This window comes from Oncorhynchus gorbuscha, linkage group LG15, assembly GCF_021184085.1.
Source record: "Oncorhynchus gorbuscha isolate QuinsamMale2020 ecotype Even-year linkage group LG15, OgorEven_v1.0, whole genome shotgun sequence".
Taxonomy (NCBI): domain Eukaryota; kingdom Metazoa; phylum Chordata; class Actinopteri; order Salmoniformes; family Salmonidae; genus Oncorhynchus; species Oncorhynchus gorbuscha.
In genome coordinates, this window is record NC_060187.1 from 83098037 (window position 1) to 83117898 (window position 19862).

General features: G+C 43.9%; 1 protein-coding gene across 2 annotated transcripts; it reads left to right on the forward strand.

The window, feature by feature from the left end:
• Positions 1-6093: 6093 nt before the first annotated feature.
• On the forward strand, positions 6094-14477 carry LOC123998239 (protein S100-A16-like). 2 transcript variants are annotated; one of them, XM_046303274.1, is made up of 3 exons: positions 6094-6275; positions 12804-12925; positions 13838-14477. In XM_046303274.1, exons 2-3 carry the CDS (start codon positions 12806-12808, stop codon positions 13994-13996), a joined length of 279 nt encoding a protein of 92 aa, XP_046159230.1. In that variant the 5' UTR covers positions 6094-6275; positions 12804-12805; the 3' UTR covers positions 13997-14477. The 2 variants fall into 2 exon arrangements, with proteins under 2 accessions (XP_046159230.1, XP_046159231.1); XM_046303275.1 differs by having other exon boundaries at positions 6097-6275; positions 12801-12925.
• The last annotated feature ends 5385 nt before the right edge of the window (positions 14478-19862 follow it).

Below are 19862 nucleotides of genomic sequence, written 5' to 3' on the forward strand. Positions count from 1 at the left end.
TGTGTAAGTAGAATTTATTCTGGCCCTGTTGTGAATGAGACTGCTAGTGTTTTCCAGGAGGTTGTACCTCTTGCCAAATGAACAGGAGGCTGTAGGATGGAAAGAGAAAAACACCATTAAGTGTATAGGCACCAGGCAGGAGTAAAGAAATGTGGACATAGCCTGGATGTCAGTCTTGCAGTTTTACTGCTTCAGCCAATGATGATTGCTATGATGTTTGGTATGATGTTTGGTATGGCAGCAGGGAAGGAGTTGGGTAAAGCAGCACAATATCTGTCTCCCAGGCTAGGGAGAATCAGTAGCAGTGAGTGGGTAAAATCAATGGGGAAGCCAAGACAGAAAAATAAAAGCCATATTACAACCTATGTGTTGTGATAACTGCGTTGTTTGCTCCGTAACCTGTTAGTTCATATGCCTTGACACAGTGATATATAGGCCTAAGGCCGAGACAATAAGAAGACACAGTGCAGAATAAATTCAACCAAACTTTTGTTTTTCTTTTCGGATAGCGACCTCTGTCCAGTGAAGTCCACAAAGCATATTGCATGTACAGTAACATCACCTACAGCATGGTAAAGCAAGTTAATGTTTTAGACATTTTTGGACTACTAAACAACTACTGATTTAGAACACGGGAGTGTTACTGCAAATCACAAAGAACACAGGAGCCTCCACTATTCCAGCACCATTTCAACATCATCAAGTCACATATGCTTAGTCTAATACAGTGACAACTAAAATATTCCAAAAACAATTTAGTCTAATCAACTTAGTGTGTGTGTGTGTGTGTGTGTGTGTGTGTGTGTGTGTGTGTGTGTGTGTGTGTGTGTGTGTGTGTGTGTGTGTGTGTGTGTGTGTGTGTGTGTGTGTGTGTGTGTGTGTGTGTGTGTGTGTGTGTGTGTGTAAGGAGAAGAAAACATGTTGACTCACCCTACTTGTAGACACACCAATGCTATCCTCCTCTTTCATGTTGCTGAAACTGTCTATGACTAACCCTAACCCTTACAGTATACACTTTTAGTTGTTGTTGTCCTATAGGCTGGCTAAAATGCTGGCTTGCTAGCCTTTACTTCCCTTCATGGGCAACAATTAGCCAGCTTGTTTTAGCCTACTACATCTTGGTACATTGAACTTCCATCCTCTCAGGCCAGAGGCACAATGTATGACTTTATGGTTGGATCAGAATGGCCATTATAATCATTGGCCAGAACACAGAATCACAGTGGATTCTGAAAGTTTTCAGTTACGTTACAGCCTTATTCTAAAATGGGTAAATTACACGTTCCTCAACAATCTACACACAATACCGCATAATGACAAAGCAAAAACAGGTTTAGACATTTTTGCAAATGTATTACAAATACAAAAACAGAAATACCTTATTTACGTAAGTATTTAGACCCTTTGCTATGAGACGGCGGCGCAGGTCCTAATCCAGGCACTTGTCATCTCTCGTCTGGATTACTGCAACTCGCTGTTGGCTGGGCTCCCTGCCTGTGCCATTAAACCCCTACAACTCATCCAGAACGCCGCAGCCCGTCTGGTGTTCAACCTTCCCAAGTTCTCTCACGTCACCCCGCTCCTCTGCTCTCTCCACTGGCTTCCAGTTGAAGCTCGCATCCGCTACAAGACCATGGTGCTTGCCTAGGCTCTGATCAGGCCCTACACCCAAACAAGGGCACTGCGTTCATCCACCTCTGGCCTGCTCGCCTCCCTACCACTGAGGAAGTACAGTTCCCGCTCAGCCCAGTCAAAACTGTTCGCTGCTCTGGCCCCCCAATGGTGGAACAAACTCCCTCACGACGCCAGGACAGCGGAGTCAATCACCACCTTCCGGAGACACCTGAAACCCCACCTTTTTAAGGAATACCTAGGATAGGATAAGTAATCCTTCTCACCCCCCCCTTTAAGATTTCGATGCACTATTGTAAAGTGACTGTTCCACTGGATGTCATAAGGTGAATGCACCAATTTGTAAGTCGCTCTGGATAAGAGCGTCTGCTAAATGACTTAAATGTAATGTAAATGTAAATTGAATTCAAGTGCATCCTGTTTCCATTGATCATTTTTGGGATGTTTCTACAACTTGATTGGAGGCCACGTGTGGTAAATTCAATTGATTGGACATGATTTGGAAAGGCACACACCTGTCTATATGTGGTCCCACAGTTGACAGTGCATGTCAGAGCAAAAACCAAGCCATGAGGTCGTATAGGAATTGTCCGTAGAGCTCCAAGACAGAATTGTTTTGAGGCACAGATCTGGGGAAGGCTACCAAAACATTTCTGCAGCATTGAAGGCCCACAAGAACACAGTGGCCTCCATCATTCTTAAATGGTTCTCCCGAGCGGTGCAGCGGACTAAGGCACTGCATCTCAGTGCAAGAGGCGTCTCTACAGTACCTGGTTCAAGTCATCCGGGTTTGGCCGGGGTAGGCCGTCATTGTAAACAAGAATGTTCTTAACTGACTTGCTTAGTTAAATAAGATTTGGAAACACCAAGACTATTCCTAGAACTGGCTGCCTGGCCAAACTGAGCAATCAGGGGAGAAGGGCATTTGTCAGAGAGGTGACCAAGAACTCAATGGTCACTCTGACAGAGCTCCAGAGTTCCTCTATGGAGATGGTAGAACCTTCCAGAAGAACAAACATCTCTACAGCACTCCACCAATCAGGACTTTTTTGTAGAGTGGCCAGACGGAAGCCACTCCTCAGTAAAAGGCACATGACAGCCCGCTTGGAGTTTGCCAAAAGGCACCTGAAGGACTCTGACCATGAGAAACAAGATGCTCTGGTCTGATGAAACCAAGGTTGAACTGTTTGACCTGAATTCCAAGCGTCACGTCTGTAGGAAACCTAGCACCATCCCTACGGTGAAGCATGTTGCTGGCAGCATCTTGCTGTGGGGATGTTTTTCAGTGGCAGTGACTGGGAGACTAGTCAGGATCGAGGGAATGATTTACAGAGCAAAATACAGAGAGATACTTGATGAAAACCTGCTCCAGAGCACTCAGGACCTCAGACTGGGGCAAAGGTTCACCTTCCAACAGCATAACTACCTTAAGCACACAGCCAAGACAACGCAGGAGTGGCTTCAGGACAAGTCTCTGAATGTCCTTGAGTGGCCCACCCAGAGACCGGACTTGAACAAGGTCTAACATCTCTAGAGAACGGAAAATAGTTGTGCAGCGACACTCCCCATTCAATCTGGTGAGTCTCTGATCCACCTCTACGCAGACGACACCATTCTGTATACTTCCAGCCCTTCTTTGGACACTGTGTTAACAACCCTCCAGGCAAGCTTCAATGCCATACAACTCTCCTTCCTTGGCCTCCAATTGCTCTTAAATACAAGTAAAACTAAATGCATGCTCTTCAACCGATCGCTACCTGCACCTACCCGCCCGTCCAACATCACTACTCTGGACGGCTCTGACTTAGAATACGTGGACAACTACAAATACTTAGGTGTCTGGTTAGACTGTAAACTCTCCTTCCAGACCCATATCAAACATCTCCAATCCAAAGTTAAATCTAGAATTGGCTTCCTATTTCGCAACAAAGCATCCTTCACTCATGCTGCCAAACATACCCTTGTAAAACTGACCATCCTACCAATCCTCGACTTTGGCGATGTCATTTATAAAATAGCCTCCAATACCCTACTCAACAAATTGGATGCAGTCTATCACAGTGCAATCCATTTTGTCACCAAAGCACCATATACTACCCACCATTGCGACCTGTACGCTCTCGTTGGCTGGCCCTCACTTCATACTCGTCGCCAAACCCACTGGCTCCATGTCATCTACAAGACCCTGCTAGGTAAAGTCCCCCTTATCTCAGCTCGCTGGTCACCATAGCATCTCCCACCTGTAGCACACGCTCCAGCAGGTATATCTCTCTAGTCACCCCCAAAACCAATTCTTTCTTTGGCCGCCTTTCCTTCCAGTTCTCTGCTGCCAATGACTGGAATGAACTACAAAAAGCTCTGAAACTGGAAACACTTATCTCCCTCACTAGCTTTAAGCACCAACTGTCAGAGCAGCTCTGCACCTGTACATAGCCCACCTATAATTTAGCCCAATCAACTACCTCTTTCCCAACTGTATTTAATTTATTTATTTATTTAGCTCCTTTACACCCCAATATTTTTATTTGTACTTTGCACATTCTTCCATTGCAAAACTACCATTCCAGTGTTTTACTTGCTATATTGTATTTACTTTGCCACCATGGCCTTTTTTGCCTTTACCTCCCTTCTCACCTCATTTGCTCACATTGTATATAGACTTGTTTATACTGTATTATTTGACTGTAGGTTTGTTTTACTCCATGTGTAACTCTGTGTCGTTGTATCTGTCGAACTGCTTTGCTTTATCTTGGCCAGGTCGCAATTGTAAATGAGAACATGTTCTCAACTTGCCTACCTGGTTAAATAAAGGTGAAAAAAAAAATTCTGACAGAGCTTGAGAGGATCTGCAGAGAAAAATGGGAGAAACTCCACAAATACCGGTGTGTCAAGCTTGTAGCGTCATACCCAAGAAGACCCAAGGCTGTAATCGCTGCCAAAGGTGCTTCAACGAAGTACTGAGTAAAGGGTCTGAATACTTATGTAAATGTGATATTTCAGTTTTATCTTTTTTTTGCAAACATTTTTTAAAATCTATTTTTGCTTTGTCATTATGAAGTACTGTGTGTAGAATAAGGCTGTAATGTAACAAAATGTGCAAAAGGTCAATGGTTCTGAATACTTTCCAAATGCACTGTAAGCAAAACCAAAGTCCAAATCCCTCTCCATCCATGGATATTTTAGGAAAGTGCCCATTTTAGCTAGCTGGCTAGCCACCAGAGGACAACACAACAAGATGCAACAATTCAAGTTTATTCTGTCAATGACATTTGGCTTTTGATGTGATGTGATTGATGTGAAGCCAAATCCAAACTGGCTTCCCTTGACACTTTTTCAGGCTGGGCCAGGACCATTCACAGCTGAGTTTACTTAGCCAATCAGCGTATAATTTTATCAAGAGAGGCCAAATGCTCACTGGCTTCCCTTGCATTCAATGCTACAGGCGGCAACAATATTCTATTTTTGACGAGACAGCATCGGATATATGGGCTACACATACAGAGACAGAGGGGCACTGTTTCGCTCGCTTGGTTGCTTTCTCCGGTGAGATCCATTCAACCTCTTGTGAATTGAAGAAAAAAAAACGTATGAAACACAGAGAGACAAAAGATACATTACTCTGTTTATTTTTTTGTCAATTTCTTGGGGAAGCCTGGCTTCCCTTGGTATCCATGAATACATGCCACGGGAGAATGTAGCCTACGTGTAAATAAACTGACTAAAAACATGGCTGTGAATATGTTCTTAATGAATCTGTCTTTCTGAGTTCAACATGACTAAGTTTCTCCTTGCTCTGTGAATAATTATACATTATGGTTTGTGTTTCTGAGAAATGTGGTTGAATAAACTCGAACTGATGTTGACTTTAAGGGTGTGGTGGAAATATGACTCTGTCTACTACCATGCACAGACACAGACACACACACACCTTATTGCCTGTTCACACTTGCTCACTCAAGGTGTTGATGCAATGTGGTGGCTAAAATATTTGAGCCATCCCTAACATTGATCTGTGGAAAGTCATTTTTAAGTAACTTAACTTTTTGTGGAGGGTTCATAATAGCATACCCAAGTTTATCATATTAAGGCTACAAATAGTTATTTTTTTTCTAAATACATTGCATTATGTTTTTAGAATCAAACTATAGGCTATAGTCTACAATAAACCATTATTGTAAACATGAAAATAAAATAACTAGTGAACTATAGAGTAGTTATTAACCCCATTCAGAACCAATCAGTCGATATAATCGAGAAAATCCTCAGAAATCACGCGATATGATTCAGACCGTGGGGTGCCGCCTGACCCACTAGTTGTACAGAAGGTTCAAATCAACGTTTCATATCGTAAAGAGTAGTTATTAACACAATAAAATGAATCTGTTGGCAGCCCTTCCCCCTTCGTCTATCTCCCTTGCTCTTTCCCAGGCACACGGCCCCCTTTCCCAGGCACACGCCCTTCTGTGACACAATACAAAAAAAGTTTGGTGAAGACAAATTCTATCACGGAAGAGATTCTTTTCAGTGCAACTAGTTGATCAAGTTTGAGCCTTGAGAAGAGTGCCTGAGAGACACAGAGAGAACCTGGACAAGATCATTGACATCGAGCACATTTGTGTTTTTTTTCCATTCACAATCTAACGGTGAGTAGATAAAGTAACTGAAGTATGTAGCCTAGCCTGTTTGTCTAAAGTTCCGTTGACTCAAACAGGCCATTGCGTTGATGGATCCAAATGGGCCTCCCAGAAAATGTTCCTCCGTTCGAACATGAATAATGTAGTTTGCGAGCGGATCTATTGTCCGAAACCCACCTAGTATGATAGCACAGGGATCGGCTTCTCCTTGTCGGTAACCCAATCCTCAACCCCTTTACAATTAATTCAGGACAAACCAGAAGGCGCGTCTTTATTTCCCTGTCAGTCTTACCTCGGGACCACTACAAATCGACCGCATTAGTTCGGCTAAAGACGAGGGTGGGGGAGGCTCAAAACCACGGTGGGTAGGCTACCCACAACCGTCTCAAATTATGCACGAGCCGAAGATTGAACGGTTCGGTAGTTGTAGTTACAAGCTTGTGGACAATGACATTCGTTCGAGTCTGTCTACAACCTCAACACCGACCGTGGCCCTGTGTAACAGCAGCTAGGACAGCTCTCTCTCTAGTCTTTTCACCCTGCATTATTAACGAACGGTAAGACGTTGTATAGTGAGTCGGATGACAACCCAAGGTGTATTTAATAGCGCGGGGAGAAACATCACATCCCCGCTGATTGATTCTGGTTGGCCATCGAAATAATCAAAGCTCATGCAGGTGAAACGAGTCCACTGAACCGAGCTTCTCACAGTTCATAGGCATGGAGAGAGTGAGTAGACGTGGCTCTAAATAAGCTATTGTGTGAAAGTCTGCCCATTTATGTAGTTAGGTCTGTAGCAGTGGTTCTCAAACTTTGCTTTGACCCACCCAACGCCCTTTAAAGTATCCTGATTAGACTGAAGCAAGTTCTCTCGCCATATTCAGGCGGCCACATGATTGTATCTATCCCCTAAATGTGTTCGGAAAGGAGAAAGATATCTACATTTTCAGGTTGATGATCACCTGCAAGCCCTGACATCCCAGGTCAAGCCAGGTATAACCCACAATGCTTTATAGAACACACTATCCACTTGGCACACACTAGTTGAATTAACGTTGTTTCAACATTATTTGCCAACCTATTGTGACGTGAATCAACATGGAACATTTTGAAAGAAGTCAACCAGCATTGGAAGCATTGACATGTGGGTAAAACTTCAACCTAAATACATTGACTTAACCTGACAAAGGTTGTTACAGTACATCAATCTAATTCCAACATAATAATCAGAACTATGTATAAGTTGAAATCCTGTTAAATTCCACTTAAAAACATAAATAATAGTTTTCATCATATTCAATATGGATGAAGTTACGTTGAGTTTCATAGTTGATTGGACATATTTTACACCGTCATAGTTTCAACGTCATAGTTTCAACTTCATACCATTAACCTAAACATAGAGGTATGTTGAAATAAAAAGTGAAGCCACAGTCCTACACTTCCTGCCTGAACATTGTCTCCTAGTGGAATACAGGAGGAAATTCACTTCAGTCAGATCAAGTCTACCATCCAGATTAGAGGTCGACCGATTATGATTTTTTCAATGCTGATACTGATTATTGGAGGTCCCAAAAAAAGCCGATACTGATTAATCAGCCAATTTTTTAAAATGTATTATTTATTTATTTGTAATAATGACAATTACAACAATACTGAAGGAACACTTATTTTAACTTAATATAATACATCAATAATATCGATTTAGCCTCAAATATATAATGAAACATGTTCAATTTGGTTTAAATAATGCAAAAACAAAGTGTTGGAGAAGAAAGTAAAAGTTCAATATGTGCCATGTAAAAAAGCTAACGATTAAGTTCCTTGCTCAGAACATTCCTTTTAACATGAGACTTCAATATTCCAAGGTAAGAAGTTTTAGGTTGTAGTTAATATAGTATTTATAGGACTATTTCTCTCTATACCATTTGTATTTCATATACCTTTGACTATATGTTCATATAGGCACTATAGTATTGCCAATGTAACAGTATAGCTTCCGTCCCTCTCCTCGCCCCTACCTGGGCTCGAACCAGGAACACGTAGACAACAGCCACCCTCGAAGCGTCGTTACCCATCGCTCCACAAAAGCCGCGGCCCAGAGCAAGGGGAATAACTTCTCCAAGTCTCAGTGAGTGACGATTGAAACACTATTAGCGTGCACCCCGCTAACTAGCTAGCCATTTCACATCGGTTACACCAGCCTAATCTCGGGAGTTGATAGGCTTGAAGTCATAAACAGCGCAATGCTTGAAGCACGAGCTGCTGGCAAAACGCACAAAAGTGCTGTTTGAGTGAATGTTTACGCGCCTGCTTCTGCCTACCACCGCTCAGCCAGACTGCTCTATCAAATATCAAATCACAGACTTAATTATAACATAATAACACACAGAAATACCATTAATATGGTCGAATCCGGAAACTATCATTTCGAAAACAAAAAGTTTATTATTTCAGTGAAATACAGAAATGTTCAGTATTTTATCTAACGGGTGGCATCCCTAAGTCTATATATTCCTGTTACATTGTACAACCTTCAATGTTATGTCATAATTTTGTCAAATTCTGGCAGATTAGTTTGCAACGAGCCAGGCGGCCCAAACTGTTGCATATACCCTAACTCTGCGTGTAATGAACGCAAGAGAAGTGACACAATTTCACCTGGTATTCACCTAATATTGCCTGCTAACCTGGATTTCTTATAGCTAAATATGCAGGTTTAAACATTTATACTTCTGTGTTTTGATTTTAAGAAAGGCATTGGTGTTTATCGTTAGGTACAGTCGTGCAACGATTGTGCTTTTTTCACAAATGCGCTTTTGTTAAATCATCCCCCAGCGTTGCATTGATTATATGCAACGCAGGACACGCTAGATAAACTAGTAATATCTTCAACAATGTGTAGTTAACTAGTGATTATGATTGATTGTTTTTTATAAGATCATTTTAATGCTCGCTAGCAACTTACCTTGTCTTCTTACTGCATTTGCGTAACTGGCAGTCTCCTTGTGGAGTGCAATGAGAGGCAGGTGGTTAGAGCGTTGGACTAGTTAACTGTAAGGTTGCAAGATTGAATCCCGGAACTGTCAAGGTAAAAAATCCCCGATTAATCAGTCGACTACTAATCCAGATGCATACCTCTATTGTACCCTGCTTAGCTATGGAAACAAGCTGTTAGATTCAACTGAGATATCAACACACATAAACATTATTCAGCTTCCATACTCATTTGTGTTGAATAGTTGAAAGTAACTCCTAATTTTTCTTACAAGTTGGATGTGAAAGTAAATTCGTAGCGTGCTTTATTAAACATCAATTAAACATGTCTGTCTCCCGAGTGGCACAGCGGTCTAAGGCACTGTGTCTCAGTGCTTGAGGTGTCACTGCAGACACCCTGGTTTGATTCCAGGCCGTATCACAACCGTTCGTGATTGGGAGTCCCGTAGGGCGGTGCACAATTGGCCCAGCTTCGCCCGGGTTTGGCCGGTGTAGACCGTCATTGTAAATAATAATTTGTTCTTAACTGACTTGCCTAGTTAAATAAAGGTTCAATTTGAAAAAATATATTTTAAAAAGTATTGTTGGAGCCTGAGCTGACCTGGTTTTCCCAAGTCATTGCTACAAACATAAAACACCAAACTAGTGTCACCTTATTGAACTCTGTTGTCTCTTCTTTTAACTTCTCATCTCCTCTCCTCCCTCCCGCTGATCGAGTCCTGTCCAGGGTTCTGTTCTGTATTCTGGTGCAGCTTGATTTCTGTATTCTGTACAGCAGCTTGGTTTCACACCAGTTAGTCTCATTACATCCTCTATTTGGGTCTAAAAAGATACTCCTGGATGGATCTGCTCATCAATCGCTCACACACACACACACACATACACATGCACACGCATACACACACTATAACAAGGATGGGCAACTGATGGGATGGGGGCCACCAAAAATCAGAACTCATCATGAGGGGCCACAGTAGCTTGCGGGTCTGCGTATCCACATCCATACCCACACTTGCAGTCAGAGCCAGCCTTTTGGGGGCCCTAAAAAAAATATTTGAGTGAATTTCCTGCGATTCTACACTTGCCATGGGACCAATGTTTTCTGTTTTTAATATTAATTTCATCTGATTATCCATGGGGGTCCCGGTCGGTAATTTGACCATGATTACTACACGTTTAGATAGCTGGCCGCTACACTCATTTACCAATATAACATGTTTAGATAGCTGGCCGCTACACTCATTTACCAATATAACATGTTTAGATAGCTGGCCGCTACACTCATTTACCAATATAACATGTTTAGATAGCTGGCCGCTACACTCATTTACCAATATAACATGTTTAGATAGCTGGCCGCTACACTCATTTACCAAAATAACATGTTTAGATAGCTGGCCGCTACACTCATTTACCAATATAACATGTTTAGATAGCTGGCCGCTACACTCATTCACCAATATAACATGTTTAGATAGCTGGCCGCTACACTCATTCACCAATATAACATGTTTAGATAGCTGGCCGCTACACTCATTTACCAATATAACATGTTTAGATAGCTGGCCGCTACACTCATTCACCAATATAACATGTTTAGATAGCTGGCCGCTACACTCATTCACCAATATAACATGTTTAGATAGCTGGCCGCTACACTCATTCACCAATATAACATGTTTAGATAGCTGGCCGCTACACTCATTTACCAATATAACATGTTTAGATAGCTGGCCGCTACACTCATTTACCAATATAACATGTTTAGATAGCTGGCCGCTACACTCATTTACCAATATAACATGTTTAGCTGACATGGCTAATTGAGTGACTGACATAACAAGAGAAACTGCTGATGCACAACCACATATAGAAACGTCACCTTGTCTGTTCTACTATTGTAACTCTCAACAGTAAGTTGAAACCCTGACTGAGTTCCTGAAAAATGTGTGGAAATTGATCCGCGGGCCTACAAAAGGGGTCCAGGTGCCCATCCCTGATTATAATAATATATACCATTTAGCACTGTTTTATCCAAAGTGACTTAGTCATGTGTGCATACAAACCCACTACCCTGGCGTTACTGGCACCATGCTTTACCAACTGAGCTACAGAGGACCGCACACAGCGTCTCCTAATTATGGGCGGTGTGCGTAGATGTCTCGCTCGGGACACCCGCAGGCTGGTGAAATAGTGATGAGGGATGAAGATTATGACAGATGTCCAGCGGTGTGGGTCTGTGGTTGGTTAATGTGTTAGTTACAGCGCAACTCAAACAGGATAGTGTGTGTATGTGTGGCATCAAGGGGTGATACGAAACAGAATCCTACACCTGGCATCAGACCATGGGTGTGTTCTGCTCTCACTCACCCACTAATTAGGCTAATGTAAGATCAGTCCTAATTGGCCTAGGCCCAGGGGACAGGTGTGTGTGTGTTTGTGGGAATGTGCATACATTTTGGTGTGTGTGCATTCAGGTGTGACAGTGTCAGATTGGAGATTTACCTGTGGGTTGAGTCTCTAGGGTTACCCTCATCAGGACATCACCCAACCTACCCTCAGGACATCACCCTAATGTTAAAAGAGAAGGGGTTAGAGATACTGGGGGGGTAGGGTAGCAAAATAAATAAATATATATATATATATATTAGAGAGTGTAACCGACAGGTCTTAGCTGTAGTAATGTGAACCCATAGCCTTCTGCTGGCTTATGGTGATCAGGTATCCCTCTCTCCATCAGACATCACAGCTCCCATTGTTTACCTCAGACTCCCCCTCCCCCTTCTCTCTCTCTCTCTCTCTCCATCCTTTCCTTAGTTTCCTTTGTTTACCTCAGACTCCTCCCCCCCATCCCTCTCTCCATCCTTTCCTTAGTTTCCTTTGTTTACCTCAGACTCCCCCCCCTCTCTCCATCCTTTCCTTAGTTTCCATTGTTTACCTCAGACTCCCCCCTCTCTCCATCCTTTCCTTAGTTTCCTTTGTTTACCTCGGACTCCTCCCCCTCCCTCTCTCCATCCTTTCCTTAGTTTCCATTGTTTACCTCAGACTCCTCCCCCTCCCTCTCCATCCTTTCCTTAGTTTCCTTTGTTTACCTCAGACTCCTCCCCCCTCCCTCTCTCAATCCTTTCCTTAGTTTCCTTTGTTTACCTCACCAGGCTCTCCTTATCTCCCTCCATCCCTCTCTTCCATTCTTTCCTCTATTCTGACGTCCTCTTTCTACACTCTTAGAGTAAAAGGTACTATCTAGAACCTAAAAGGGTTCTTCAGCTTTCCCCATTGAATAACCCTTTTTTGTTCCAGTTCGAAACCATTTGGTTCCAGGTAGAACCCTTTTGCGTTCCGTGCAGGACCCTTTCCACAGAGTTTTCTATGTGGAATCAACAATGATTTTCCTATGGGGACAGCCGAAGAACTCTTTAGGAACCCTTTTTTCTAAGAGTGTACCTTGTTTTAACAGTTCCAGTGAAACCGTTGCTGCATTCAATTGTCTAAACGTTTTGAGTTTTCTGCACCCCCCCATCCTCTCCTCTCTCCCAGTAGCTATGGAGTCGGCTATCCAGACAGTTGTAGGAGTGTATCTGAAGTCTGCCAAAGGGAAGGGCAGTCTCGGAGATAAGGACTTCCAGGGCCTCGTCAATAAACAGCTCGGCAACGTCATGACTGTAAGTTCCACCTATCCTTGTATCACTACTCCTCAACTCTGACCCTAGATTCGTGTCCACGTCCTGGTTAAACCCGAGCCTCAAACTCTGACCCTAGATTCTTGTCCACATCCTGGTTAAATCCAAGCCTCAACCCTGACCCTAGGCTTGTGTCCGCGTCCCGGTTAAACCCGAGCCACAACCCTAGGTTCTTGTGCACGTCCCGGTTAAACCCGAGCCTCAACCCTGACCCTAGGCTCGTGTCCGCGTCCCGGTTAAACCCAAGCCTCAACTCTGACCCTAGATTCGTGTCCGTGTCCCGGTTAAACCCGAGCCTCAACTCTGAACCTAGATACGTGTCCGTGTCCCGGTTAAACCCGATCCACGACCCTAGGTTCTTGTCAACGTCCCGATTAAGCCCGATCCTCAACCACGACCCTAGGTTCGAGTCTGCGTCCAGGTTAAACCCAAGCATCAACTACGACCCTAGGTTCGAGTCAGCGTCCAGGTTAAACCCAATCATCAACCACGACCCTAGGTTCGTGTCCGCGTCCCGGTTAAACCCAAGCATCAACCACGACCCTAGGTTCGTGTCCGCGTCCCGGTTAAACCCAAGCATCAACCACGACCCTAGGTTCGTGTCCGCGTCCCGGTTAAACCCAAGCATCAACCACGACCCTAGGTTCACGTCCGCGTCCAGGTTAAACCCAAGCATCAACCACGACCCTAGGTTCGAGTCCGCGTCCAGGTTAAACCCAAGCATCAACCATGACCCTAGGTTCGAGTACGCGTCCAGGTTAAACCCAAGCCTTAATCCTAGTCATTATGCAAATCGGCACCAGGTGTTATTGGGGAAGCAATCTTTAATGATAGACTCTTTCTCTCTCTCTCTGTATCCCCACTCTCTTCCTCTCTCCCCCTCTCACCTCATAGGGAACAGAGAGTTCCTCTGCAGTGAAGGAGATGCGTAAGGGATTGGACGAGAACCAAGATGGGAAGGTCAGCTTCCAGGAATACATGACTCTGATTGGCTACGTGGCAAACACCCTCAGCGAGCAGAGGACTGCAGCCAACAACACACCTGCCTCATAGGAACTACATATGGCTTCATAGACACTCTATAAGATGTCTTATGCAGTCTATAAGGCAGGGTTCTTCAATCCTGGTCCTAGTGACCCACAGGGTGTGCAGGCTTTAGTTCCATTCCAGCACTGACACACCAGAGGATTTTGATGGGATTGATTACAGTGTGTGTGACCCCAGGGCCAGAATTGAAGAACACTTCCATAAGGCCCCATGTACCTATAGAGGCTCATAGACCTGTCAATCTCCCTTGGCTGTATATCACTACATAATCAGACTTAGCTTCATCTCATCATATTTTATATGCTTTACACTACCAATCTTCATCTCAGTTATAACAATGTTACTGGTTTTATAAATACTTTATGAAGGCATTTTCTTACATTAAGTTTAACAGTTCACATGTTTTAGTATAACTACTCTAAATCAACACTTCTACATTAAATGGTTTGTTATCATGTTGAAATAAATGCCATGGCAATGTTTTAAAGTCGTGTCTTCTTTCACTACTCTAACATTATTTCTAAATGACATTCTCTAGGTTGCCCTGTGTCATGATGAAGACGCACGCACACACCTTATAGAACCAATATGCTGATTCCTGCTTCCATGGCCACCAGGGGCCCCTTCTAAATTTAGTTGTGTCACACTCCGTGGCCCACGATGCACCAGAATATTGAAATTAGACACCCAATATACAACACCACCTATTGTGCACAGCAAGGATACACACACATCTTCTGCCAACAGAATACAATGCTGCATTGCACCAGGGAGAGATAACAAGTCTATACTGTAATACAGGCAGATCTATACACTACAGTCCTACTCTCCACTCCCCCGGGGCTAGCAGCCTCAGAGCTGTAGTGGATGGAAGTACTGTATGTTACATTAACATTCAGGCTTCACAAACATGACGTGCACAGACACTATACAATTCAGTGGTTGTATAAGCCTGAGGCGTGGTCAAAGAAACAGCATAGACAAACAAGGAGACATATTTACTTTGCTGTTTTGGTTTGTGGAGTGCAGTTGTCATTAAAATATACATTATTACAATAGCTGTGCATTTGTATGAGTGTAGGATTTGTGTGTAATTTTGCTTGTATATGTTTGTGTGTGTTCCAGAAGTGATAACTATGCATGGCTGCTTGTCAATGGTGTTGTCTCCATTCAGCTAGTACCCTCTGATCCTGTATCAGGTACCAGCTTCCCTTTCAAACAGCCTCAGGCCAGACACACACCCACTAGGCTAACCACAGCCTCCAGTCTGCTGAGCTGTTTACATTATAACCCCCCCCCCCTGGAGCTCCTATATTACCCTAATGCCATTCCAACATGTTCTGCACTTCATTTCAATAACCACTACCATCTAACCTACTGGGAGACAGAACCATTGTTTCAGTCCTTAACCTAATCACCAGCTGAAATTGGCTGCTACCAATCAGTGGCCCCATCCAGCATCCTCGGATGGGGCCACAGTGTCTCCTGACCCCTCCTGTCTCAGCCTCCAGTATTTATGCTGCAGTAGTTTATGTGTCGGGGGGCTAGGGTCAGTTTGTTTATCTGGAGTACTTCTCCTGTCCTATTCAGGTGTCCTGTGTGAATCTAAGTGTGCGTTCTCTAATTCTCTCCTTCTCTCTTTCTTTCTCTCTCTCGGAGGACCTGAGCCCTAGGACCATGCCCCAGGACTACCTGACATGATGACTCCTTGCTGTCCCCAGTCCACCTGGCCATGCTGCTGCTCCAGTTTCAACTGGCCTGGGCCCTAGGACCATGTCCCAGGACTACCTGACATGAGGACTCCTTGCTGTCCCCAGTCCACCTGGCCATGCTCCTGCTCCAGTTTCAACTGTTCTGCCTTACTATTATTCAACCATGCTGGTCATTTATGAACATTTGAACATCTTGGCCACGTTCTGTTATAATCTCCACCCGGCACAGCCAGAAGAGGACTGGCCACCCCACATATGCTCTCTCTAATTTTCTCTTTCTTTCTCTCTCTCGGAGGACCTGAGCCCTAGGACCGTGCCCCAGGACTACCTGACATGATGGCTCCTTGCTGTCCCCAGTCCACCTGACTGTGCTGCTGCTCCAGTTTCAACTGTTCTGCCTTATTATTATTTGACCATGCTGGTCATTTATGAACATTTGAACATCTTGGTCATGTTCTGTTATAATCTCTACCCGGCACAGCCAGAAGAGGACTGGCCACCCCACATAGCCCGGTTCCTCTCTAGGTTTCTTCCTAGGTTTTGGCCTTTCTAGGGAGTTTTTCCTAGCCACCGTGCTTTTACACCTGCATTGTTTGCTGTTTGGGGTTTTAGGCTGGGTTTCTGTACAGCACTTTGAGATATCAGCTGATGTACGAAGGGCTATATAAATAAATTTGATTTGATTTGATTTAGAAACACTACCAGGCCAAGCAGGGCAGCTGTTGGACCAGGCGCAGCCAACAAGGTCATCACACCACACGCCTTGAGAGGAACAGACACAGTTCACTGAGCAGATGCTTGAGAATGACATTAGTTTTTCCCAATTGTTTACACACTAAAATTGGAACTTGAAATGCAATCACCGAAACCTGAAACTCATGTACCAAATCCTTAAACCAAGTCTGCAAAATTGCCAGCTCTATAAACAATTCCAAGCTCTATAAACCAATTGGCAATACTCACTCCTCACAGGTGTAAACACTAGTTGCTGAATTCACTTAGAAATCAGAGCTTTAGTGCTATAAAAGGCCAAAGATGAGTTCCTGTTTTGGAGGAAAATGGAAGTCAATGGTGAATCAAGAGCTAGAGGTGAAGGAGTGAGAAGAGGAGGATGAGGAAGGACAGTTGTCTCAGATGAGATCAGGGCCACATTGGATGACCATGTGCTCAACCATGGATTGAGTATGAGGGAGGCTGGGCAGAGAGTTCAGCTCAACCTGAGCTGCTACACTGTTGAATCTATCATTCGTACATTCAGAAATAACAACCGGTAAGTTACCTACCATCTACACTATGCTATTTATGTATACTGCAGTCCGACATACCAGTAGGCCTATGTTACTCAGTGATTGTTACCCAACGTTACAGTAATGTCATTTGATATTGAAATAAAATAGATTATTTTAGCTTACTGTAACCAATCATATCATATTTGTGGATCTTCTGCAGAACTGAGAGATGGTGGAATGGTGGAAGACACCGGCTGTTTACACCAGAACTGAGAGACGGCCAGGCCATGGTTGAAGACACCGGCTGTCCACACCAGAACTGAGAGACGGCCAGGCCATGGTTGAAGACACCGGCTGTTCACACCAGAACTGAGAGACGGCCAGGCCATGGTTGAAGATACCGGCTGTTCACACCAGAACTGAGAGACGGCCAGGCCATGGTGGAAGACACCGGCTGTTCACACCAGAACTGAGAGACGGCCAGGCCATGGTGGAAGACACCGGCTGTTCACACCAGAACTGAGAGACGGCCAGGCCATGGTTGAAGACACCGGCTGTTCACACCAGAACTGAGAGACGGCCAGGCCATGGTGGAAGACACCGGCTGTTCACACCAGAACTGAGAGACGGCCAGGCCATGGTGGAAGACACCGGCTGTTCACACCAGAACTGAGAGACGGCCAGGCCATGGTTGAAGACACCGGCTGTTCACACCAGAACTGAGAGACGGCCAGGCCATGGTTGAAGACACCGGCTGTTCACACCAGAACTGAGAGACGGCCAGGCGATGGTTGAAGACACCGGCTGTTCACACCAGAACTGAGAGATGGCCAGACCATGGTTGAAGATACCGGCTGTTCACACCAGAGCTAATAGATGGCCAGGCCATGGTTGAAGATACCGGCTGTTCACACCAGAACTGAGAGACGGCCAGGCCATGGTTGAAGACACCGGCTGTTCACACCAGAACTGAGAGACGGCCAGGCCATGGTTGAAGACACCGGCTGTTCACACCAGAACTGAGAGACGGCCAGGCGATGGTTGAAGACACCGGCTGTTCACACCAGAACTGAGAGATGGCCAGGCCATGGTTGAAGATACCGGCTGTTCACACCAGAACTGAGAGACGGCCAGGCCATGGTTGAAGACACCGGCTGTTCACACCAGAACAGGAGACCGCTATTGTGAACATGGTGGTGGCAAACAATACCATTAGCCGACAAATCCAGAACCACATCAATTCAGACAACACAATATTCAAGTGTTTTGTGTTGAGCACATCATAAACCTACTGCTGGGATATTCAGTGTTTTGTGTTGAGCACATCATAAACCTACTGCTGGGATATTCAGTGTTTTGTGTTGAGCACATCATAAACCTACTGCTGGGATATTCAGTGTTTTGTGTTGAGCACATCATAAACCTACTGCTGGGATATTCAGTGTTTTGTGTTGAGCACATCATAAACCTACTGCTGGGATATTCAGTGTTTTGTGTTGAGCACATCATAAAACTACTGCTGGGATATTCAGTGTTTTGTGTTGAGCACATCATAAACCTACTGCTGGGATATTCATAGTAGTGTTTTGTGTTGAGCACATCATAAACCTACTGCTGGGATATTCAGTGTTTTGTGTTGAGCACATCATAAACCTACTGCTGAGATATTCACAGTAGTGTTTTGTGTTGAGCACATCATAAACCTACTGCTGGGATATTCAGTGTTTTGTGTTGAGCACATCATAAACCTACTGCTGGGATATTCAGTGTTTTGTGTTGAGCACATCATAAACCTACTGCTGGGATATTCAGTGTTTTGTGTTGAGCACATCATAAACCTACTGCTGGGATATTCATAGTAGTGTTTTGTGTTGAGCACATCATAAACCTACTGCTGGGATATTCAGTGTTTTGTGTTGAGCACATCATAAACCTACTTTTGGGATATTCATAGTAGTGTTTTGTGTTGAGCACATCATAAACCTACTGCTGGGACATGCAGTGTTTTGTGTTGAGCACATCATAAACCTACTGCTGGGATATTCATAGTAGTGTTTTGTGTTGAGCACATCATAAACCTACTGCTGGGATATTCAGTGTTTTGTGTTGAGCACATCATAAACCTACTGCTGGGATATTCAGTGTTTTGTGTTGAGCACATCATAAACCTACTGCTGGGATATTCAGTGTTTTGTGTTGAGCACATCATAAACCTACTGCTGGGATATTCAGTGTTTTGTGTTGAGCACATCATAAACCTACTGCTGGGATATTCAGTGTTTTGTGTTGAGCACATCATAAACCTACTGCTGGGATATTCAGTGTTTTGTGTTGAGCACATCATAAAACTACTGCTGGGATATTCAGTGTTTTGTGTTGAGCACATCATAAACCTACTGCTGGGATATTCATAGTAGTGTTTTGTGTTGAGCACATCATAAACCTACTGCTGGGATATTCAGTGTTTTGTGTTGAGCACATCATAAACCTACTGCTGAGATATTCACAGTAGTGTTTTGTGTTGAGCACATCATAAACCTACTGCTGGGATATTCAGTGTTTTGTGTTGAGCACATCATAAACCTACTGCTGGGATATTCAGTGTTTTGTGTTGAGCACATCATAAACCTACTGCTGGGATATTCAGTGTTTTGTGTTGAGCACATCATAAACCTACTGCTGGGATATTCAGTGTTTTGTGTTGAGCACATCATAAAACTACTGCTGGGATATTCAGTGTTTTGTGTTGAGCACATCATAAACCTACTGCTGGGATATTCATAGTAGTGTTTTGTGTTGAGCACATCATAAACCTACTGCTGGGATATTCAGTGTTTTGTGTTGAGCACATCATAAACCTACTTTTGGGATATTCATAGTAGTGTTTTGTGTTGAGCACATCATAAACCTACTGCTGGGACATTCAGTGTT

Coding starts and splice junctions, on each gene's coding strand:
- LOC123998239 (XM_046303274.1), top strand. CDS start 12,806: ATGGAGTCGGCTATCCAGACAGTTGTAGGAGTGTATCTGAAGTCTGCC. Junction 12,926..13,837: donor AGCTCGGCAACGTCATGACT/GTAAGTTCCACC, acceptor CTCACCTCATAG/GGAACAGAGAGTTCCTCTGC.